General features: G+C 44.7%; 3 protein-coding genes across 6 annotated transcripts in view; 2 read left to right on the forward strand and 1 right to left on the reverse strand.

Moving 5' to 3' along the window:
- ankrd6b (ankyrin repeat domain 6b) overlaps positions 1–18,967 on the forward strand; it is a 76,620-nt gene extending 57,653 nt beyond the window's left edge. For 2 of the 3 annotated variants that reach the window (XM_074615455.1, XM_074615456.1), the window contains exons 11-16: positions 4,049–4,162; positions 4,246–4,404; positions 12,159–12,311; positions 14,408–14,521; positions 16,313–16,613; positions 18,115–18,967. In XM_074615455.1, the coding sequence (XP_074471556.1) occupies positions 4,049–4,162; positions 4,246–4,404; positions 12,159–12,311; positions 14,408–14,521; positions 16,313–16,613; positions 18,115–18,710 (1,437 nt within the window). In that variant the 3' untranslated portion in view covers positions 18,711–18,967. The remainder of the gene's footprint in view (positions 1–4,048; positions 4,163–4,245; positions 4,405–12,158; positions 12,312–14,407; positions 14,522–16,312; positions 16,614–18,114) is intronic. The other variant, XM_074615457.1, reaches the window with a different exon arrangement.
- Positions 1–23,803, forward strand: part of LOC141756031 (gamma-aminobutyric acid receptor subunit rho-2-like) — a 150,357-nt gene that overhangs the window by 109,928 nt on the left and 16,626 nt on the right. The gene's annotated exons all lie outside the window — the stretch shown is intronic.
- On the reverse strand, positions 20,352–23,107 carry lyrm2 (LYR motif containing 2). The gene is made up of 3 exons (XM_074615949.1): positions 22,948–23,107; positions 21,833–21,973; positions 20,352–20,724 (listed from the first exon to the last, which is right to left on the reverse strand). Exons 1-3 carry the CDS (start codon positions 22,990–22,992, stop codon positions 20,644–20,646), a joined length of 267 nt encoding a protein of 88 aa, XP_074472050.1. The 5' UTR covers positions 22,993–23,107; the 3' UTR covers positions 20,352–20,643.

Raw genomic sequence — 23,803 nt, forward strand, 5'->3', positions numbered from 1 at the left:
CATTTTGAAGTTAAAAATTGTTAAAACTATCAAAATTAGATCCAGCATGCTAGAAAACACATCATTTGACACCAAGATCACTCAAATCGACCAAGTAAATGAATTTCTATGAGAGAAACCATTAACGGCAGGTCAATGGCGGCCATCTTGGATTTTCAAGTGGCCGATCGTTTATATTTGCCAAGCGTCCCCTCGGGAATCATCATGCCAAATTTGGTGCTTGTATCACTATTTGCATGATTTTTCCACTATCCGCTCCACTACTGCAGGTGAGACAGCGTCTGGGCCGGCTGCCTTGCAGGGGTTTTGTCTTTTGAAGAGCCTGTTGACTTTCCCCTCCTGGTTGGAAAGAGGTGTGAAGGGGGGGAGGGGGGTGCACAAGCTGGGGGGTGCTGGTGTTAACGGTGCTAACTGCTCATGGCTGATGGCTGGGAGGCGAGGAGATGCAGTCCGGGCCTGCAATTTGTCTGTCGAATCTACAGTAGAAGTCATTCAGCTCATTTGCAAGTCTTTGTGGAGTGTGACGGTTTGGGCTTGTACTTTGTGATCTGCCTCAGCCCTTTCCAGACTGAGGCAGAGTCGTTGGCTGAGAACTGCTTTTCTAGTTTCTCAGAATACTGCCGTTTGGCTTCCCTCATTGCCTTGCAAAACGCATATTTAGCCTCTTTAAAACCCTCTGTCACCATTCCTAAATGCCTGTTCCTTGATCAAACGAAGCTGTTTGAGTTTGGCTGTGAACCAGGGCTTCTCGTTGTTGTAGCAAACCCTGGTGCGTGTCGGTATACAGCTGTCCTCACAGATGCTGGTATACGACGTCAAAGCGTCTGTGTATTCGTCCAGACTGTCAGTGGCGGTCTTAAAACATCTCCCAGTCCGTGGGGTCCAGGCACTCACGCAGATCCTCCACTGCTTCACTAGTCCATTTCTTGGTACTGGTCTAGCCAGTTTGACCCTCTGCCTGTACGCCGGGAAGAGGTGGACCAAGACGTGGTCAGAGTTTCCTAGCGCAGCGCGGGGAATGGCGTGATATGCGTTGTTAATGTTGCAGTAGCATTTGTCGAGAGTGTTCTCCTCTCTGGTTGGACATTTAATAAATATTTTATTGACTCTGTGGCTGAGATTGCACAAACTTTTCCTTTAGTAACAGAAAACATTATTAAAACTGATAATAGTAAGACCTCTTTTTGTATTCAACCCATCTCTGAACTAAAAACTAAGGCAATAATTAATTATCTTAAAACTTCAACGGCCAAGGATATATACAGGATGGATTCAGCAATGCTCAAATCTCTGAAAGACCATCTAGCTTGTCCTATTTCACAAATCATAAATTTATCAATATTGCAGGGAGCATTTCCAAGTGCCTGGAAGACTGCAATCGTATCTCCTATTTTTAAATCAGATGACCCCCAGAACATCAGTAACTACCGCCCAATTAGCATTTTACCTGTAGTATCCAAGGTTGCTGAAAAGTGGATATCAGAGCAGCTTGTCTCCTTCTTGAATACCAGTCAATTTAATCTTCATCCCATGCAGTTTGGCTTTAGGGCCAACCACTCCACTGAAACAGCCAACTGCCTTTTCTTAGAAAAGGTCCGAGCAATGGTCGACAAAGGAGGTATTGTTGGTGCAGTGTTCTTAGACCTGCGCAAAGCCTTCGACACAGTCAACCATAAGGTCCTTCTTGCCAAACTGTCCTCTTTCAACTTCTCTCCATTAGCACTTAGCTGGTTTGAATCTTACCTGATTGGTAGATGTCAACATGTTATTGTTAACAACCAACTTTCTCCAGCTCTTGAGTTGTACACTGGAGTACCACAAGGGTCAATACTCGGTCCACTACTGTTTTCTTTATATATCAATGACCTGCCATCTGTCTGTCCCGATGTGGTAACCCAGCTATATGCGGATGACACTGTGATATATGTGCATGCCAGGACAAAGCAGTTGGCAGGTGCTAAACTCACTTCAGCGTTAGAGCAGATCTCTAAATGGCTAAACTGCTCCTGCCTCCAACTTAATCCAAAAAAAACTGTAGGAATGTTCTTTACTAAACGGCAATGTAACATCGTGCCGAATATAACAATCTCAGGTGATAATATTGATATTGTGTCAGAGGTCAAATATCTGGGAATCATTATTGACTCCAATCTAACCTTTAAAACACACATAAAAAGTAAGTCAAAGAGTTAAGTTTAGTTTAGCGAATTTTAAATATATAAGAAACACAATGACTTTTAATGCCGCCAAATTATATGTGAATGCCATGATCATGTCGTATCTAACATACTGCCTCACAAGCTGGGGACAAACCAATGGCTCAACACTGAAGCCATTGGAAACCCTGTACAAGCAAACCCTTAAAGTTTTGAACCAGAAACCGAACAGCTCACATCATTGTACCATCCTACGCAAACACAAACTTCTGAGCTGGGAAGATGTAATAAAATACAGGAACATCTGTCTGGTCTTTAAAATCCTGCATAATTTAGCTCCTCCTCCACTTAATTCATTCATAAACTAACGCAATAATACTGGTCAGATCACTAGAAGCACCACTCGTGGTGACTTATCGGTCCCATTCAGGAAAAGCACATTTGGTCAGTTATCATTCTCTGTTAGAGCACTACAAAATTGGAACTCACTTCCCACCCATATTAAAGATATACATACATACTCCACTTTTACATCCAAGTTAAAAACATGGTTTGCCGACAATTACACCTGCATACACTAACATATGGCTGTGTGTTATTTGCGTCATGATCATGGATGCTGCCTGTCTATACGTGCTGTCTGTCTGCATCCCTGAATGTGATTGTACTGATGTTTTATTGTATGTTTTGATTATATGTGCTGTCTCTGCATGATTGTACTGATGTTTTACTGTTCTCTTTTATCTTTATTGATCTATCTTGTTTCTTCTCTGTCTTAACTCTTTCCTTTTAATCAATGTGCTGTAATGTATTGTTCTTTTTAGGGTGCCTATTGTCATCGGGCCGGGGACTACAGCTGGATATTAGCCATGTCGGCTAAAGCTGCCCTTTTTACTGTTATTGCTACAGTCAATTAATTGGGATTGTCCACGATGTAATAAACTAATAAACTAAACTAAATAAACTAAACTAAACATTTAATAAACTGTCTAATTTTGGGAGTTCTTGTGTTAAGTTCCCTTTGTTAAAGTCCCCAATAACTAGAGAGTCCAGGTTTTTCCTCTCAACCTCCCGTATCTGATCGGCAAGCAGCCGCTGCGCGAGCTCCACGTAAGCTTGCGGCAGGATGTAAACACCGACCAGAATGAAGGAGGAGAATTCACGGGGGAATAAAAGGCTTTGCAGTTGATAATAAAGGATTCCAGATCCGGAGAACATGTCCGCAGAATCACTGTCACGTCTTTGCACCAGCCGTCGCTAATATAGAAACAAATTCCCCCACCTTTTGATTTGCGCGATAACTCCGGGTCACGGTCGGCTCGGAACAGCTGGAAGACGGGAAGCTGCAGCGCAGAGTACGGTTTAGATCCACACAGCCATGACTCCGTAAAACATAAAACAGAAGAGAGGGAAAAGTCTTTGTTGTTTCTAACCATCAGCAGCAACTCGTCCACTTTGTTGCACAGTGAGCGCACGTTGGAGAGGAATATCGCGGGCAGCGGAGTTCTTAATCCTCTCTGGCTGAAGCAAACCAGCGCTCCAGCACATTTCCCTCCTCTGCGCCTCACCGCTCGGCCGAGGGCCACAGCTCCAAGTAAAAAGTGTATTAAATCCGCTGAAGGGGCCAGAAAGGTGGGGGAAAGATCTGATGGGGTGGATTCCCTGAGGTTAAGGATGTCTTCTCTCGTTCACCAAAAGCTAAAGAAACACAAAAAAACAAGAAAAACAGCATGCACTAACTCGCCGAGGCAGCCGTAGTTAGCGCCATCATAGATGAGTAGAACCTTTCAAATTTGCTTTAGATCTTACTCTGATTTTTTTCAACCCTGAGTTCTCAAACATTTCCAGGAAACAGCTCTCCTGATCCTTAATCCTCCTCCTGTTCCCTGCAGGACAGTGCGTCTGCTGCAGAGGACACCCAGAGCAGCGACCGAGCTGCCTGCAAACACACTGCAGTGACCGAGTCTAACACCAGGAGGGGGAAGAACAGGAAGCAGAAAGAGAAAGTAGGTCCACACCCTCTGATCCACACTGAGAATACTGTCTGAGATGGAACAATTACTAACCTCAGGTGCTGTTGATGTTTCAGCCATCTCTGTCCGAACCCCTCCGCCGCAGAGAGACCAGGCACAGCGAAGCCTTTCACAAGAGGAAATGCAAGCTGCGAGGAGCTTCCATCCCTCCACATAACTATAAAGCCTATCAGCTCTACACGCTGTACCGCGGCAAGGATGGCAAGATCATGCAGGTAAGTGCACAAACACGCTCCTGTTCACTCAGTAAAGATCAATATTCATGTAACCAGTAATAAAATATAGTAATAATTAATGTAACAAATTATTGTAATAAATTGTGAAAGTGTATCAGGGTTTAGAACATGATGATAGAAGTATATGATGGTCATCTCCATGCTCTATTATGTCTAATACGTTTTAGGGTTGATACCATTTATTACAGATTTGGTGCTAAATTTAACAATTTTTTAACCACAGGAGAATTGATAAAAATGATCAATAATTCCTACAAAATACCACATTAAGACACCAAGACCTTGAGGAACACCATAGAAAAAGACATGCTGCGATTTGGGATCAAAAACTTTTGACATTTGGAGATTTGGATAGCAAGTGTTTCCCTTATTGAAACCCCCTTATTGTCAATCTAACTAGTAAAGCCATCCATCCTCTGAGTGCTCTAGGTCTCTAGTATAATCCATCACTCCTCTGAATGCTCTAGGTCTCTAGTTTGATCCATCCATCCTCTGAATGCTCTAGGTCTCTAGTCTGATCAATCCATCCTCTGAATGCTCCTGGGCTCTAGTTTGATCCATCCATCCTCTGAATGCTCTAGGTCTCTAGTCTGATCCATCCATCCTCTGAATGCTCTAGGTCACTAGTTTGATCCATCCACCCTCTGAATGCTCTAGGTCTCTAGTCTGATCCATCTATCCTCTGAATGCTCTAGGTCTCTAGTCTGATCCATCCATCCTCTGAATGCTCTAGGTCTCTAGTCTGATCCATCTATCCTCTGAATGCTCTAGGTCTCTAGTCTGATCCATCCATCCTCTGAATGCTCTAGGTCACTAGTTTGATCCATCCATCCTCTGAATGCTCTAGGTCTCTAGTCTGTGGCTGTAAAGTTTCATGAGACTGTGATTATCTTAGAGGACACCATTTTATACATTGAGGTCAAGTTTCAAAAAATGGTCTCACTACAGAATACACATCAAATCAAATCAAATCAATTTATTTTTGTATAGCGTCAAATCACAACAGAAGTTATCTCAAGACACTTTATATATAGAGCAGGTCTATGACCGTACACCATAGTTTAGAGACCCAACAGGATCCACCAAGCGCACTGTGGCCAGGAAAAACTCCCCGATTACTGGGAAGAAACCTGGAGCAGAACCGGGCGCAGGGCGGGCGGCCATCTGCCGAGACCGGCTGGGGGGATAGATAGATAGAGAGAGAGTGAGAGAGAGAGAGAGAGAGAGAGATAGATAGAGAGAGAGAGATAGAGAAGCAGCCACAATAGCAGTCTAGCAGCTGTAATAGCTAATACAAGTAGGACTGATAACACAAAACCAATAGTGGTGGATGGAAAGAGTGATAATACAACTATCGGAAAGCCAGCACTGTCCAGCATCTCTCCTCAGTACGTCCATGTGTATTGGTGTGGGACGTCCCGGCGATCGATGCCCGTGCGTTGGTTCCTGCAGCATCAGCATGCTTGCTGGGAGCTCTTGATGTCTTTGGCAGTGATTGAGAAGTGTTATTCTCCAGGCTGCCACATTGTCACTAGGTGTTGGAAATCCCTCGTTAGCATTGGTAGTCCCTCGTACAGACGTAGTTAATTAGGGATGGTAGCAGTTGGTGTCAAGCAGGCACCGACGCGGCAGCAGATGCAGCCACAATACCGGAGACCACCAAGATCCAGGTGAAACCCTGCTCCAAGTGTACCCATGCTCCAGGTATAACCTCGCTCCAGGTGTGACCCCGCTCCACGGTTAGCTGCGAGACAAGGAGGCACAAGGACTCCCGGGAAGGAATGAAGTTAGTAACAACATGGACATGGGACATGAGTATATACAGAAGGAGAGGGGAGCTCAGTGTGTCATAGGAAGTTCCTTATGACAGTGTGTCATAGGAAGTCCCCCGGCAGTCTATGCCTATAGCAGCTTAAGTATAAGCGTTATCAAAGAGGAAAGTCTTTAGCCTACTCTTAAATGTAGAGACGGTGTCTGCCTCCCGGACTGAAACTGGGAGCTGGTTCCAGAGAAGAGGAGCTTGATAGCTGAAGGCTCTTGCTCCCATTCTACTTTTGGAGACTCTAGGAACCTCAAGTAACCCTGCATTCTGTGAGCGCAGTGCTCTAGTGGGGTAGTAGGGTACTATGAGCTCTTTAAGATATGATGGGGCCTGACCGTTTAGCGCTTTGTAGGTGAGGAGGACGATTTTAAAATCTATTCTGGATTTTACAGGCAGCCAGTGCAGAGAAGCTAATACAGGCGTAATATGATCTCTTTTTCTAGTTCTAGTCAGTACACGTGCTGCAGAATTCTGGATCAACTGGAGAGTCTTAAGAGACTTATTGGAGCAGCCTGATAATAAGGAATTGCAGTAATCGAGTCTAGAGGTAACAAATGCATGGACTAATTTTTCTGCATCATTTTGACACAGGATGTGCCTGATCTTCGCAATGTTACGTAGATGAAAGAAGGCAGTCCGTGAGGTTTGTTTTATGTGAGAGTTAAAGGACATATCCTGGTCGAAGACAACTCCCAGGTTCCTTACGGTGGTGCTGGAGGCCAGGGCAATGCCATCTAAAGTAACTATATCATTAGATAATTTGTTTCGGAGGTGCTCAGGGCCTAGTACAATAACTTCAGTTTTGTCTGAGTTTAACATCAGGAAATTGCAGGTCATCCAGGTTTTTATGTCCTTAAGGCATGCTTGAAGTTTAGTTAACTGGTTTGTTTCGTCTGGCTTGATTGATAGATATGATAGACATGAATGCAGTTGGGCACATTGGATTCACAAGAGTCTCAGCTTTACAGTGATACCCAATTTATGGAATTCAACACTGTTTAGGGACCCCAGTATGGAGAAATATTCCAATACACCATTTTAGAATATGAGACAATAACACATTTATATTGCATGTGATTATCATAAAGTGGGCATGTCTGTAAAGGGGAGACTCGTGGGTACCCATAGAACCCATTCACATTCACATATCTGGAGGTCAGAGATTTGACCTTTGAAAATCACTATGCCTATGTTTTTCCTCTCCCAAATTTAGCCTCACTTTAGAGCATTCGCTTTAAAACTGAGCTGCTACAATCTCTGAAAAAAGTAATGTCAAGTAAAGACCACAAGGAGTAGAAGAGGTTAAACTTCTTTGACAAAGTTTTTGCTGTTAACAGAAAACAAAAGTTACGTATATAACTATGGTTCTATGAGTTCTGGATGACCGCCAGAGGCAGTGCTTAACACTGGATGTTATCCATCCATGCATGCGCATGTCGAGTATTTAATATCAACAAAGTCACATGTGACCTGGGATGACGTAGCGTATATAAGCTCACGTCATCATCAAAGATGTCCCTCCAGAATCTTTTCGCAAAGATTCTGATTGACAGAATTCATAGAACCGTAGTTACATACGTAACTCTCGTTCTATTTCATTCTTCCTGACCGCCAGAGGCAGTGCTTAACACTGGATGACGACTACCAATGTAGTCACAAGGAAAACCCACCTCACCGCGAACGTCCTGTGGATTCCTGAAAGACCACCGATGCTACTGCGTGGGGAGCAGCGACATTGACCCTGTAAAAATGGGCAAAGGTGCATGGAGAAGCCCAGTTGCAGCGCAAATCTCACTTAGAAGGATCCCCTGTAGCGCTGCCCAGGAGGTGGAGACACTCCTGGTGGAGTGACCTCTGATATTAAGAGGTAAAGGCAGTCCTTTTGACCTGTATGCCTCCTCAATGGCCTGAACAATCCACCTGGAAAGCCTCTGTGTGGACAGGGCGTGCCATTTCCTATGGCCCCCATAGCAGACAAACAGGCTATCAGACGACGAAGCTTGCAGTCGCCTGTATATAATGCCTTAAGGCCCTGACTAGGCAGAGCAGTTCTGCTGACTTGGCATCTTCATGCTGTAGGCCTGAAGGGTCATAAGCTGCCAGCTCAATGACCTGATTAGAGTGGGCCGGAGCCAACCTCTTCGGGAAAAATTATGGATTAGGCCAAAGTGCCACCCCTCTGCCATCCGAGTTCCAGCGAATGCACACTTCACTCACTGACAAGGCGTGGAGCTTACTCACACGCCCTGCTGATGCCACCGCCAAAAGGAAAGCAACCTTTACTGAAGACCACTTCAGCCCCGACTGCTCCAGAGGCTCGAAGGGGGGGAGACGAAGGGCTTCCAGCACCAGAGGCAGTTCCCCCGAGGGAACCTTGACAGCCTGCTGGGGGTTCACCGCTGGGCTCCTTTTAAGAAACCGGGTCACCAGAGTGTGAGACCCCATGGTCTGGTTATCCACTCTAACATCCCTAGCTTAAATCGCAGCCACATAGACCCTTAAGGTAGAAGGAGAGAGTTTCTTCTCCAGAAAAAACTGCAAAAACCTCAGTATTATTGGCACAGAGGCACTCTCAGGTACCTCCTCATGAACTCTACACCACACCGAGAATATTTTCCACCTGTTAGCATACAGTGCCCCGGTGGAGGGTGCTCTTGAGTGAGAAATGGTTTGGATTAAAGCCTGGTCACATACCCTTAGGAGTGGGTCTGGCTCCTCAGGGGCCATACCCATAGCTGTAAGGGGTTCGGATGCCAGATGCGCCCCCCGAGCTGTGAGAACAGGTCTTGCCTCTTGGGCAGGCACCATGGAACTTTGTCCAGAAGCCTGTGCATCCCCGGAAGCCAGGGTCTCCCTGGCCAGTTTGGGGTGACCAACAGGAGTTTGTGGTTGCTCTGCTGCATTCTGTGTAGCGTTACTGCTATCAGCGGAAATGGTGGGAAGGCATAGAGGAGTCAATCTGGCCATGGGTGCGCCAGAGCATCCTGCCCCAACGGGCTCACTGTCACCGTCAGGGAAAACCAAAGAGGGCAGTGTGTTGAGGCTTCTGAGACAAACAGGTCCACCTCTGCTGTGCCATATTTGGGCCATATCTCCTCTCCCACCTCTGGGTGGAGCCTCCACTCGCCCGCGGTGGGTTTCTGGCAGGAGAGAAAGTCTGCCACCACATTCTGTAGCCCTGGCAGATACATGGCCCTGATGCTGGAAAAACAAGGGAAAGCCCATACAAGAAGTATCCGTGCCACCTGCAGCAACCGGGTCGATCTGGTGCCCCCTTGCAGGTTTACATGGTAGACAGCTGACCTGTTGTCTGACCGTACAACAACATGACTACCCCTCTAATGTGGTAGGAATTTGCGAAGTGCCAAATATATAGCACGGACCTCGAGCACATTTATGTGCTCCACCGCTTCCTGTGCCGTCCAGAGCCCCCTTACCGCTCTGTGCTGTCATACTGCCCCCCAGCCGGAGGGCGAAGCATCGGTCACCACCACCTCGCAATGTTAGGGAATCAAACCAAATGAGATGCCCCTGGCCAGATAGGCCCCATCTCTCCATGGCCGCAATGTGAGGAGGCACCGGCTGGACACCCTGACTCTCTTTGATCTGTGGGACTTTGGATCTAATTTGAGACCACTGACCCAAATTTGTGGTGGCCGCAAGTACAGGAGGCCCAGTGGCAATACTCAACATGTGGAAGGGCAACACCTTAAGAAATGTGTTCAGCCCTCGTAAGTCCAGTATAGGGCAAAACCCACCCTCTTTCTTTGGAATCAGAAAATAAACTGAGTAAAACCCACCTTGCTGTGTCTGTAGCCCCAGCTCTTCGATGGCACCCTTTTCAAGGAGGGTGGATATCTCCTGTCTGAGTACCTGAGACTTTGTGGGATCGCTGACCGTGGTCAGTCTGATCCCACTGAAAATTGGGGGCCGGGGTCAGAATTGAAGATTGTACCCTTGGGAAAGCGTAGCCACCACCCAAGGTGCTTTCCCAGCAGCTGAGGTGCTGCTGGGAGAAGTGTCCGACTGTCGGGGGCTATACCCTGACCCCCGACCCCTCCTCGCTGGAGGCGCCGGCCGCGCTGGAGCCCGCGAGGTCCTTGGGTAGGCATCAGGACGAGCTGGAAGCCGAGGGCGACTGGATTCACCACCCTGTGGGGGACGCTGTCACAATAAAGGTGTAGGTTCCCGGAAGCTAGCAAACTGCTGACGGGCCTGGTTCGCCTGGATTCCCCGCTCCAAGGCCTGCTCCGCTGCTGGGCCAAACACTCCCCCGTAACCACAGGGAGATTGCCAAGGGCCCTCAGGGCCTGGCTCAGAAAGTGGGGATTGGGCCAGCCATACCTGCCGGCGAGTCAGCGTAAGGGTTGACATTAGTCTGCCAAGTTCCCTTGTTATAAGGCCGAACAGGGATGCATCACTGAGGCTCTTGACGGAAGCATCCACGCCAGCAGCTTGCAGGGACTGGGACAGTATCAGGTGGGAAAGAGAGTTTCTTAGACAGCCCATGCGTGCCGCTGTCTCGTAAGGCTTGACTAGAAAGTCGTCTTTAATGCGACACTGGGGCCTGGGACAGCGAGCATTAGGTCAAGACCTCATTGGGAGACACAATAAGGGCGGCAATAGATGGCTCCACGGCTGGCATCTTACCCAGTCCGTAAGTGCCGGCGTTCTGCATGGAAGCTAAGGCCCTGCCGTCAGTGTCATGGTGGGACAGTGATTTTGGGTCTGGCCAGCATTTGTTGAGCTCCTCAATGTATGGCTGGGAGGGCGGAACAGAGAAACCCTCCAGGGGCGGGGCCCACCTGAAGAATGCACTAGATGAGGTGCCCGCAGTCGGGGCCTAATCCAAGCCTAAGCATGCCAGAGCCATACGGACAACTGTCGCTGGGGCAGACTCTGAGCCTGCCCTGAACCCACTTCCTGACTGCTTGGAACAGGTGTCGGAGGCGTGGGAGGAGGCTACTAGTTCTCCCTGTCCAGGCCAGTCTTCACAGAACTGGCTAAAGGAAGCCCTCGTAGACAGGGCATCCTCATCCCATCCTGGTGGGGTAGGTGTCCTAGCCTGCGGGATGTCTCTCTGGGTTGCAGTCCGCCTGCCTGGCTGAAGCAGCAGCGCTTTAATCTCAGCAAACTCTGATGTTAGCGTGTTGACCTTAGTTGCCAAACAGTCCACTTTCCTTGTCTTTTTTGTAGATGGGGCCCCCTCAGGTGGGGAGCGTCTCTGCCCACTCCGTGCATTTGAAGGGACACCAGATAGGGGCAACTGGCCCTCGAGCTGCTCTTCTATCTCAGCTAATCGAGCTAGCTTCAGCTCCCGTGGCATAAAACTGCAATTCATGCACTGACTGTCGGACAGCCCCTCCCTCAGGTGTACAACACCGAGGCATGTGGGGCATTCATCATGGCTAGCAGTGGAGCCATGCAGGCACGTCAAACATGCTCTCCTAACATGGTGCTGTGATATGAATAATAATTCTTAGTATTAATATTATACTCTATAGACTTTGTTGATATTAAATACTCGACCTGCGCCTGTGCAAGATGGATAATAACCAGTGTTAAGCACTGCCTCTGGCGGTCAGGAAGAATGAAATAGAATCTGACTTAGTAAGTATATGATTGGTTGACCTCTCTGTGTGCCCAATAAAACATTTTTAGCAGCTCAAAGTCTGACTGTGTACCCATAGCAAATATGAACAAACGCTATTTGAAATTTAGCAACAACAACAAAAAGTTTGTGTAAAAGACTAAATACTTGGATAAACGTGTACATGGAGTTTCAGCCCATGGCTGACTTTGTTCTGACTGGTGACTGATGATGTCTGACTGATGATGTCCGACTGATGATGTCCGACTGATGATGTCCGACTGATGATGTCCGACTGATGATGTCTGCGGTGGGTTGTAGGCTCCTCTGAATGGCTGCCGCTGTGAACCTCTCATCAGTAAACTGGAGAACCAGCTGGAGGCCACCAAGGAGGAGATGAAGACTGAAATCCACACCGTCCAAGACCTGATGAACAGCAAGATGGGCCAGCTGGACCGCAAGAACAAACACCAGGTAGCATATACTGTACATGCTCACACAGCAGGAACATTTACTACCCACATACAGCATACAGACTTATACATATTTCTTAGCTGAGTTTTGTTCCAGGGGGGTCATGGGTCAAATCAAACCAGATGCAGATTTCCAGGAGTACTTCCCAATTCTGGGTTGTTCCCAATTCCAATCCTTAAATCACCCTACTGAAGACAGAGGAGAGGAAACCAGTGAACACGTTTTTAGAGTCATTTCGACAGTGTACAGATCACTGGAACCGTTATGTAAATCTCACATCAAACTAAACCCAGCACACTGATCTTCAGCCTCACATGGAACCGAATGGAGAGAACGATAGACAATTAAAATGACTGTCCTCCATCCTGAATATAATCATCATACAGTTTATAACATCATGAAGAGGAAAATCTTTCTAACCAATGAAGAGAGTTCTGGTTCTTTGTTTAATCAGACCTACTGAACACACACAACACAGATCCATTATTTTGAACTGGATGGTGAATCAGAAGACAAAGAACTGCAGTGTGGTATCAGATCAGTGTGATCAGGTGCAACCTCTCATGCCTCTCAGAGATCCCTCCGTGCTCCTCAGAGTAGAAATAAGAGCATCCTTCAAATAAGGGACTTGACAAGTACCCCATGACTTCAGCTGATCACAAGACACCTGTTGTGCTCTTCCATAATTCTCCCTCTTTAGTTATCGCGAGAACACCCATTAAGAAAATGCTAAATATGACCAGTGTGAGTTTTGGAGGCTTTTCCTGTAATTTGTCTGGCTGGATTACACTCTCTCTCATAATGACCTGCAGTATGGAGGGACATTTACTGAACTACATAAAATATTTGTTATCACATCTGAATGAGCTACAAATGTGCATTCAGTATACTGTAAAACTGTTGGCAAAATGACTATACAATATTGGAAATATGTCTGCTTCCACTTGGAAGTGCAACAGAGTCACTGGAATGCAACGCAGCATCCCGTGAACACGAGGAGTTAAAGAGAACTGTTCACAACACAACGTTTCATTATAAAGTACATGTAGCTGTAGCTGTCAAATGGATCTCAAGGGGAAAAGTGTTGAGTGAAATAAACAGCTCCAAACAGTCTTAATCTCAGCAGTAACAGAGGCCGTCTCACTGTGGTCCTGTGTGTCTGCTAATACTGAACACACAGTAGAGATTAGGGCTTCTATTCCCTATGTAGGTTGGCTGGATTCATGTCCCCCTGGAGCCTCCTTATGCATAATACATGCACTCACGGGACTGGATGACGCTTCAGATAAAAGCTTCTATCAGATAGCACACAGTCGTTGATGCATGTACTCTGAGCACCGCTGCTGCCTGAGAAAATACAACATTGGATGCAGGAATGCATAATCAGCAAGATCAGAAGAAGAGAAGCAGGTACAGTGTATGTAGGTTAAACACAGGAGAGGACCATGGGACTGCAAGATAGAAAGAGGTTTACTCTACAGCCGTGGTTCAATTCATATATTTTATGCACATTTTGAAGTATCGCATTAGAAAAGCTGTATGACAACACAGGCACCATTTGATAGAACTTCCTCAATTGAACAAAAAGTTTTTGCGCTCGCTTGAAGTGTTTTTTAAAATGTATTCAGAAATTAAATTACATTTTCTACACATTCTGTGTATTACGTAGATATGTAGATGGATAGAGAGAGAGAGAGAGAGAATCTACATAGATTATATACTCGCCCAAATGAGGCTGTCATAATCATGCCAAGTGTCCCATTCAGACACAAGAGCAGTACACTGATGTTGGATGATCAGGTCTGGCTCTCAGTCGGCCTTCCACTTCATCCCAAAGGTGTTGGATGTAGTCTGTGCAGTCCTCTCAAGTTCTTCCACACCCAACTGGTCTTTAAGGAGCTGGCTTTGTGCACGTTGAAACAGGAAAGGAGTAAACACAAAGTGGTGACAGAGAGTTGGAAGTTGTCTAAAACAGGAGAGTAAAATGGAATACAATTAAAGGAAATGTGAACAACTTATCAGAGAAGAGCCTCCTCGGCTGCTGTCATGTTTCTGGCTGCACTCACGATGTGTGTGACTTGTGGTTCTGCCATCAGATCCGAGCTCTTGATAAGATGACGGTGGAGAGAGTGTCTGCAGAGAGGGCCGAGTGTCTGCAGAGGATTGAGCAGCGGGCCCTGCAGGAGAGGCTGGAAGCAGAGAAGAGACAGGTAACACTAGCAACCATCACAGGCTCTGTTGGTACCGACCCGTAACCCTCTCAGCTCAGCACTGAACAGTTGTATACCTCCAAGATATTATTCTAGTGGTGTTAACATGAATTTAGTTGAATCTTTGTTTGACGTGTTTTCTATTACACCACATAAGAATTCAGGTAAAGAAAACAGGCTGAACAACAGTAGAGCCCACAGTGTCCTCAGAGCTGAAGTATGTTGTTCAGAGAGATGGTAGAATGTTTAGATGGTAGAATGTTTAGATGGTAGAATGTTTAGATGGTAGAATGTATAGATGGTAGAATGTTTAGATGGTAGAATGTATAGATGGTAGAATGTTTAGACGGTAGAATGTTTAGACGGTAGAATGTATAGACGGTAGAATGTTTAGACGGTAGAATGTATAGATGGTAGAATGTTTAGATGGTAGAATGTTTAGATGGTAGAATGTATAGATGGTAGAATGTAGAATGTTTAGATGGTAGAATGTTTAGATGGTAGAATGTATAGATGGTAGAATGTTTAGATGGTAGAATGTTTAGATGGTAGAATGGTTAGATGGTAGAATGTATAGAATGTAGAATGTTTAGATGGTAGAATGTATAGATGGTAGAATGTATAGAATGTAGAATGTTTAGATGGTAGAATGGTTAGATGGTAGAATGTTTAGATGGTAAAATGTATAGATGGTAGAATGTTTAGATGGTATCATGCATAGATGTATAATGTATAGATGGTATGTATAGAATGTATAGATGGTAGAATGTATAGATGGTAGAATGTTTAGATGGTAGAATGTATAGATGGTAGAATGTATAGATGGTAGAATGTTTAGATGGTAGAATGTATAGATGGTAGAATGTTTAGATGGTAGAATGTTTAGATGGTAGAATGTATAGATGGTAGAATTTTTAGATGGTAGAATGTTTAGATGGTAGAATGTATAGAATGTAGAATGTTTAGATGGTAGAATGTTTAGATGGTAGAATGGTTAGATGGTAGAATGTATAGAATGTAGAATGTTTAGATGGTAGAATGTATAGATGGTAGAATGTATAGATGGTAGAATGTATAGAATGTAGAATGTTTAGATGGTAGAATGTATACAGTAGATGATAGAATGTATAGATGATAGAATGTATAGATGGTAGAATGTATAGATGGTATCCTGTATAGAATGTATAGATGATAGAATGTATAGATGGTATCATGTATAGATGGTAGAATGTATAGATGGTAGAATGTAAAGCTGCTCACAGTACCAGTTTGGTTTTACATGTGCCAAAATTCCAAGAAAAGCATTATTTTGCTCTCATTCTTTAAAAAAAAAAAAAGTCACCCGTCATGGGCTAGATGTTCTAAAGCCTGAAAACAGAGCCATGAGGAGGAGCAGAAGTCTAGTTTTCTCTCAGAACACTTGAATTACAATATGCTGAAAGGTTATTATGGGATTTTTGTCCAATGATGCCAAAAACATTCTGCCTACTGAAGCTTTAAGCCCCAACAAAACAACCTGGTGACGCTGATGGTTTGTCCTGTCCAGTATTGAGTTTCCTTTGAATGTACTCTCAGAAATAAGTCATTAAGTTGGATGTTTTTCATGACATTACAAGTTAAGGGTTAGTTAGATGAGCACTGAGCCCACTGAGACTGAAGACATCCCTTTAAACCCTCAATGACTTTTCATGTCCAACAAATGTGACTTACACTTCTGTCTGCTATTGCTCCTCTAACTAGATGTGACATAGAGCGATATGAAGTGTTGTGTGGATGTATGTGCCCTTTAAGCAGGCGTCCCTGGTCAGTGAGCTGAAGAGCTGGTGTCTGTCCAAGCTGCAGAACATGGATCTTCACTTCACCGGGGACCCCGGCAGCACCAAGCTGCGGCGCTCCTCCTCTGTGGCCGAGGGCCTGGATGAAGCTGACGGAGCCGGCCTCGACGTGCTGCCCTCTGGCCAGGGAGGCAGCTCCCAGTGCCTGGAGCTCCACAGCAGCCCTGCCCTCCTGGACTCCAGCCGGGGGGAGCCCAGTGTGGCGGAGGGTGGCTCAGCCAACCACTACTTTGTGGTTCATGTGGAAAGCTCTCCAGGTAACCCCTCAACAAACAGCTCACCCTTCACTAGAGAGACTGAGTCATCAAATCTTTATTTATCCGACTATTTTCACATGAAACCGACTTATTTCAAACATCAGCGAGCCTGTCAGTTACAGGCTGGAAATGGATGTTAAAATAGACGGCAGTTAGCCCAACAGCTCTCAGAACTAGGAAAAAGGCAGGAATTTGCCTGGATTCACTCAATATTTTGTTGTCATTTATTAACTGGTTGGTAATTGTAAAAAACAAGAAAAGTTTGATTTCGAAAAGTTTGAAGTTCTGTTACAAGTTAGAAAAAGTCCAAACACAATTCCTTCTATGTGTTTATTCTTTGGAAACTAAATCCACATCAAATTCATTACTTTTTACTGGCCCTGCAGACAAGACTAATGCATACAAATATGTTCAAAGAATATTACTATATTTGCTAGAAACCATATTTTATTCACCTCATTGTTAATGCAGTTAGATATGAGCATGTTCATTGCAAAAGTGTACAGTATAGTGCTGTGTATTCACATTTATCTGAAATAGGTCTGCGTCTCATTCCCAATTATTCTTTAAAGCTACGTTGGGGAAACATTTTTTGTTATTTGTACATCCCGACGGCAATCAATAAATCCAATGTTGTAACAAATCCAGTCACGTTATCTGTGTCTGTCACAGTGTCTGTCACAGGACTGTACTAAGCACATGGGAGCCCATTCGGCCCTACCCGAGTAAAATGATTGTCTGTCCACCTGCTAGTCATCCATAAGCTGCTAGTTTGACAGCTGTGAGTACTAATAACATTAGCCATGTTCGCTGTTTATGTTGATAATGATCATTTTGTGGGAGTGACGGACTGTCAGTGTTGCTGACTTGGTGACTTTGCATCCACATTGTAGAAATCATCTAAATATTCAGCCCTGACATTGAAAATCTTTTAGATACCACTAAGCTACGCTCTCTGTACTCCAACACAACAGACTCCTCTCTCCTCTCCCACTCACGTTTCCATCATTGTCTTCTGTCAACAAGTCACAATAACAGACAGAAATTTACATTACAGTCCGTTTAGCGGCTGCCGTCTGCAGCGTTCCCCCTCAACACTGGACCAATTTCAAAAGTGTTGCCCCGTTAGACACAAACAGATGGGAAATAACGAAGTTCCCCTTTAACATCTTAATCTGTCCTGAAACAGGACTAAACTGCTCTGCACTGCCTCCGAGTGTTCTCTTTGAGACCACATCTCTTCTTTAGTGGATACAGCTGTATGTACAGTAATTACCATGCATGACTTTACGTGCACTGTTTCTCTGTCATGACCTTTTTTGGAGGAAAAACGCTGCTGCCAGGGAAAAACATAATGAGTGATATTGTGCCTCAGTCTGCCCGTGGCATGCTTGTTCAGGATTCACAGTTACTGCATGCTAATTAGCAGGATGGCTTGAATAATGGAGTATTTGCAGTGTAATTGAATGTGCTCACTGAATCTCTTGTGAACATTTAACAGATGGTGACAAGACTCATAATGCAGAAGTCACCTCTCCTGCAGCAGCCAAGAGCCCGCTGTCATCCATCCAGGTGGTTCGACCGAAGGAGCGACCTGTGATCTGTGCTGACACACAGAGGAAGAACCAGGACCTGCAGGACGTTGACCCGGTGGAGTACGGGGCGAAGGGGGGCAGGAGTTACAGAGCCAGCAGCCTGTCTCCGGCCACAGAGCGCCACTGCAGCAGCAGGACTGCAGCCGGACTCAGAGACGGGGAGCGAGGGCGGGACAGAGGGAAACACCACAAGAAGCATTCCCAGGGCAGGACTAAGTCCAGAGGGGCCACAGGGGTCAGGACTCTGGGGGTCTTTGGAGACCAGCCCAGTGAACCCTCCTTTGCTCAGGAGAGGGACAACATGCACGCTCTGGAGGTGACCCAGTACTTCTTCGAGGCGGTGTCGACGCAGATGGAGCGCTGGTACGAGAGGAAGGTGCAGGAGGCTCGCTGGCAGGCCGACCAGAGGGCTCAGGCCGACAGAGCCGCTCTGATGGAGAGGATCACCTACCTGGAGGACGAGCTGCGCATGCTGAGGACTAACAGACATGATGACTGCTAACACACACCTCACCTGTCACTACCTGGCTGCATAAAGACAGACTAAATCCCTTTGTCAACAGCCATGACATGATCTGGATTCATGAATCACATATTGTGTTCATGATGTTCAGTGCTGTGGGGCCTGGAGCCACTAAATCACATCATAATGGAATACTAAAGGTGTTCCATGTTGGTTGTCATGGTAGCACTGTACTGGTATGGTGAGATGTGTAAATCCAGTTCTTTAGAAATAAGGGCAGCTCTCGTGCACTGTGTTGTAAATAATCCAGTAGATCGTGTGTCAATAGATTGATCTAATGTGCCATTTAGAACATACTACATCACATCACATCACATCATACTACATCACATCACATCACATCAATCAGCAACAACAGTGTCGATTTAAACACACACATCCCATGATGTCATAGTGAAAGTTGTCCAGCATAATAAGCTTTTTGATGGTATCTGTAGGCTCCAGTGGGATCAGCCCTGGGACTTTAGAAGAACAATCTCTTGCTCATTTATCAGGCTGTAGCTATATATATAATATATATATATATATATATATATATATATATATATATATATATACTATATTATATATATATATATATATTATATATATATAAAATATAGTATATATATATATATTATATATTTATATATATATTATATATTATACATATATATATATATATATTTATATATATATATATATATTTATATATATATAAAACCCCTGAGGGAGTAGTAATAGCTGATTTTGCTGCATGGTATGAACTGTATTGAGGCTGCCCATGGAATTGTTATAGACTTTTACAGTGTCTAAATATTTTTCATTCATTATCCATAACCGCTTATCTTATTATTTTTGTATGATATGATGACATGATGGATGATGAATTAAATAAGCATTTAAATAAATTTAAAAAAATTATATTACATTTCCTTATCCTGGCTAAAAATTATGAACAAATAATTGAATTTTAAAACGTAATTGCAAAGTGAATTTGTAAAAGGCTTTGTTATTCCGTTATTACTCATTTGTCTCCTGTGTTAACATGTACAGTATTCATTTCATGATCACTTTCATTTAAAGATGTGTGCCGACCTAAACTACAGGTACACTGACCTGGCTGTCAGAGACCTGGAGACCGAAGATGTTTCTCTCTTTCATTTAATATTAACAATATAATTTATTTAAAAAAAAATAAAACAGTCCATCGAAAAGAAGATTAATCAGTAAATATTTTGATAATCAAGTAACAACATGACGCCTGATTGCAGTTCCTCCAACGTGAGGATTTGCTGCTTTTTCTATGTTTTATATAATTTTCAATAGTTTCTTTAGTTTTACAGACCAAACGATGACTCAGTAATGAGAATCATCATCCTTACATATAGACCCTTGACTACATAGAATCTCGTCTTCCAGTATGCCGATGTCCTGCCAATCTTGTCTAACAGTAAGTGACAGTCCTGATGTAAAAGATGAAGAAAGCTCGGAGTTGTATTGCAGTATTACTGTGTAGTGACGGTCTGCTCATACATGTTGGTTAGTTTTACAGATAACTCTGTGGATATGAATAATGCACTCTGTATAATGATGTCAGAAAACATATTTTGTATTAAAAATGATCATCCTGAATCTGTCTGGTTTCATTAGTTCCTCTTTAATACATACAATACATATAGTACATATAGTGTGGCAGATGGGCTCAGTTAGCCTCACAGGTTAATGAGTCTCCATATAATGGAGCTAAGATCCTCCCCACAGGAGGCAGCATGATGCCTTTAGGTCCGTTCCATCAATCCATCCTTACAAAACGGTGTCCAGCCAAAGACCAGTTTCAATACATTCTGCATCAGTCACTTCCAATGACACAACCCCGATCAGAGGTTGACCCGGTCTCCCCAGAGAACCGATCTAGATCAGTCCGTAGTGTTTAACTGCCAGCCAACGCCAGAGACGTCTGCAGCTCATCTAGATGGTTGTTAGCTTGTGTGATCATCATACGGATGGCATCCTGAATGAACAATGAGAGGAAAACAGCAGTAATGGGCAGAGCAGAGGACACTGGGGAAATAAGTAGTACAGTGTCTCTACACATATTCCATCTCACAAGTCCACATTTCATTTGAGGAAAAACGTTTTTTTAAGGTTTATTTACTAGCTTTTTATTTGAAGACTGAGCGATGTGGTTAAAAGCTACAGGAAAAAGCAAGTAAGCAGACCTTGATTTCAGTTTTTTTTTGTAGTGGTCCTATGTTCTCTCTATCTGGTCTTATGTTCTCTCTACCTGGTCTCTCTATCTGGTCCTATGTTCTCTCTTTCTGGTCTTATGTTCTCTCTATCTGGTCCTATGTTCTCTCTATCTGGTCCTATGTTCTCTCTATCTGGTCTTATGTTCTCTCTATCTGGTCCTATGTTCTCTCTATCTGGTCTTATGTTCTCTCTACCTGGTCTTATGTTCTCTCTATCTGGTCCTATGTTCTCTCTATCTGGTCTTATGTTCTCTCTACCTGGTCTTATGTTCTCTCTATCTGGTCCTATGTTCTCTCTATCTGGTCTTATGTTCTCTCTACCTGGTCCTATGTTCTCTCTATCTGGTCCTATGTTCTCTCTATCTGGTCTGTAGTGGTCCTATGTTCTCTCTATCTGGTCTGTAGTGGTCCTATGTTCTCTCTACCTGGTCTGTAGTGGTCCTATGTTCTCTCTACCTGGTCTGTAGTGGTCCTATGTTCTCTCTACCTGGTCTGTAGTGGTCCTATGTTCCCTCTTCCTGGTCTGTAGTGGTCCTATGTTCTCTCTACCTGGTCTGTAGTGGTCCTATGTTCTCTCTACCTGGTCTGTAGTGGTCCTATGTTCCCTCTACCTGGTCTGTAGTGGTCCTATGTTCTCTCTACCTGGTCTGTAGTGGTCCTATGTTCTCTCTATCTGGTCCTATGTTCTCTCTACCTGGTCTGTAGTGGTCCTATGTTCTCTCTATCTGGTCCTATGTTCTCTCTACCTGGTCTGTAGCAGTCCTATGTTCCCTCTACCTGGTCTGTAGCGGTCCTATGTTCTCTCTACCTGGTCTGTAGCGGTCCTATGTTCTCTCTACCTGGTCTGTAGTGGTCCTATGTTCTCTCTACCTGGTCTGTGGCGGTCTTGTTCCTCTTGAACTCGGCTCTGGCCCAGTCACTGAGGTACTTCCTGTCTGCCTCGTCTGGTACCTTCCGTATGGTCCTCATCATATTTCTGTAAATCCCCAAAACCTTCTGTCTCTGTAAAAACTGTCAAAGAATCAGAACTTTAGACTCAGCAGGACAGTTCAAACACATTGATTTTCTTTACAAATCATCTCAAATTTGGACCAAGAATATTCAGATCTAAGTGATTCTACTACTGGCTTCAATAGAGCCTGATCATGAGGAGAATATTCAGATCTAAGTGGATCCATCAACTCTCCCCCCCCGTTCAACCCACTGTACACCTAGACTAGTTCAGTTCAACCCACTGTACACCTAGACTAGTTCAGTTCAACCCACTGTACACCTGGACTAGTTCAGTTCAACCCACTGTACACCTGGACTAGTTCAGTTCAACCCACTGTACACCTAGACTAGTTCAGTTCAACCCACTGTACACCTAGACTAGTTCAGCTCAACCCACTGTACACCTGGACTAGTTCAGCTCAACCCACTGTACACCTGGACTAGTTCAGTTCAACCCACTGTACACCTGGACTAGTTCAGTCCAACCCACTGTACACCTGGACTAGTTGCAAATGGACAAGAATCTTCATGGAATTGTAAAAGCGATTAAAGATGGACAAACAGAGAGCTTTCACAAGTCAAGCTAACGTTAGCTGTGCAACCGTTGTTAGGTTGTTATAACGTTACAGGTTGTTAGGTTGTTATAACGTTACAGGTTGTTATAACGTTACAGGTTGTTAGGTTGTTATAACGTTACAGGTTGTTAGGTTGTTATAACGTTACAGGTTGTTAGGTTGTTATAACGTTACAGGTTGTTAGGTTGTTATAACGTTACAGGTTGTTATTACGTTACAGGTTGTTAGGTTGTTATAACGTTACAGGTTGTTATAACGTTACAGGTTGTTGTTCTAACGTTAGTGTCCCACCGCTCCCTCCCCTGCTGTGTGTGTCTTTGTGCGCGTGTGTGTGTGTGTGTGTGTGTGTGTGTGTGCCTGTGCGTGCGTGTGTACGTGTGTGTGTGTGTGTGTGTGTGTGTGTGTGTGTGGACTTACCTGTTTTAGAGAAAGCGCTGCAGACGGTAACCTTGAAACTGTCATACTTGCACAGCGTGGCCCGGCTCGGCACGAATCGCAAGCGGATGTTGTGGTTCCGAAACTACCGGCTACGTCATCATGTGTCTCCCTCTGATGCCCTGTTGGAGCGGAGGACAACCGAGGACAACAGCCCGTGTCTCCCTCTGGTGGAGCGGAGGACAACCGAGGACAACAGGTCGTGTCTCCCTCTGGTAGAGCGGAGGACAACCATGAGGACAACAGGCTGCAGAGAGCTGGAACACAACTCTCTCACAGCACATATCAGAGCTGGAAACAGCTACATTAAAGCTGCAGTGCGTAGAAATCCGGAAAACGCAAAATCCTGCATCCCCTCGAGCTGCTCTCTCCTCTCTCTCCTCTCTCTGCTCTCCCCTCTCTGTCCGAAGCCCCTCCCCCCACACGAGAACGGGCATATGCACGCGCTTCATACGTGCTCGCTACATCTGAGGAGGCTACCGCAGCGAGCTACACATTACCTTCTAACGACATCAACAGTTACCATGGTAACATCATCTTCTAACGACATCAACAGTTACCATGGCTGAGTCACAGGTGAGAAAAATACTTTGTCACACGGACAACTTTGAACATATGACAACAAACAGTATTTATGCTTAGTGTAAAATAAGGCTGGAGACCGACGTCAACAAAAGCTAAAGTATTGTAAGACTTTGCTGCATTTGAAGTGTTTTGTTTATAGACCGAATAAAAGCAATTGTTTATTTTCTAGACGAAATGACGAGCTAAACTTTAGAAACAACGGAGCCCAATGTTTTATTCAATCTATAGCATAGCTAGCTGGCTAACGTTAGCC

Source organism: Sebastes fasciatus, chromosome 18 (genome assembly GCF_043250625.1).
Source record: "Sebastes fasciatus isolate fSebFas1 chromosome 18, fSebFas1.pri, whole genome shotgun sequence".
In the NCBI taxonomy this organism is placed as follows: domain Eukaryota; kingdom Metazoa; phylum Chordata; class Actinopteri; order Perciformes; family Sebastidae; genus Sebastes; species Sebastes fasciatus.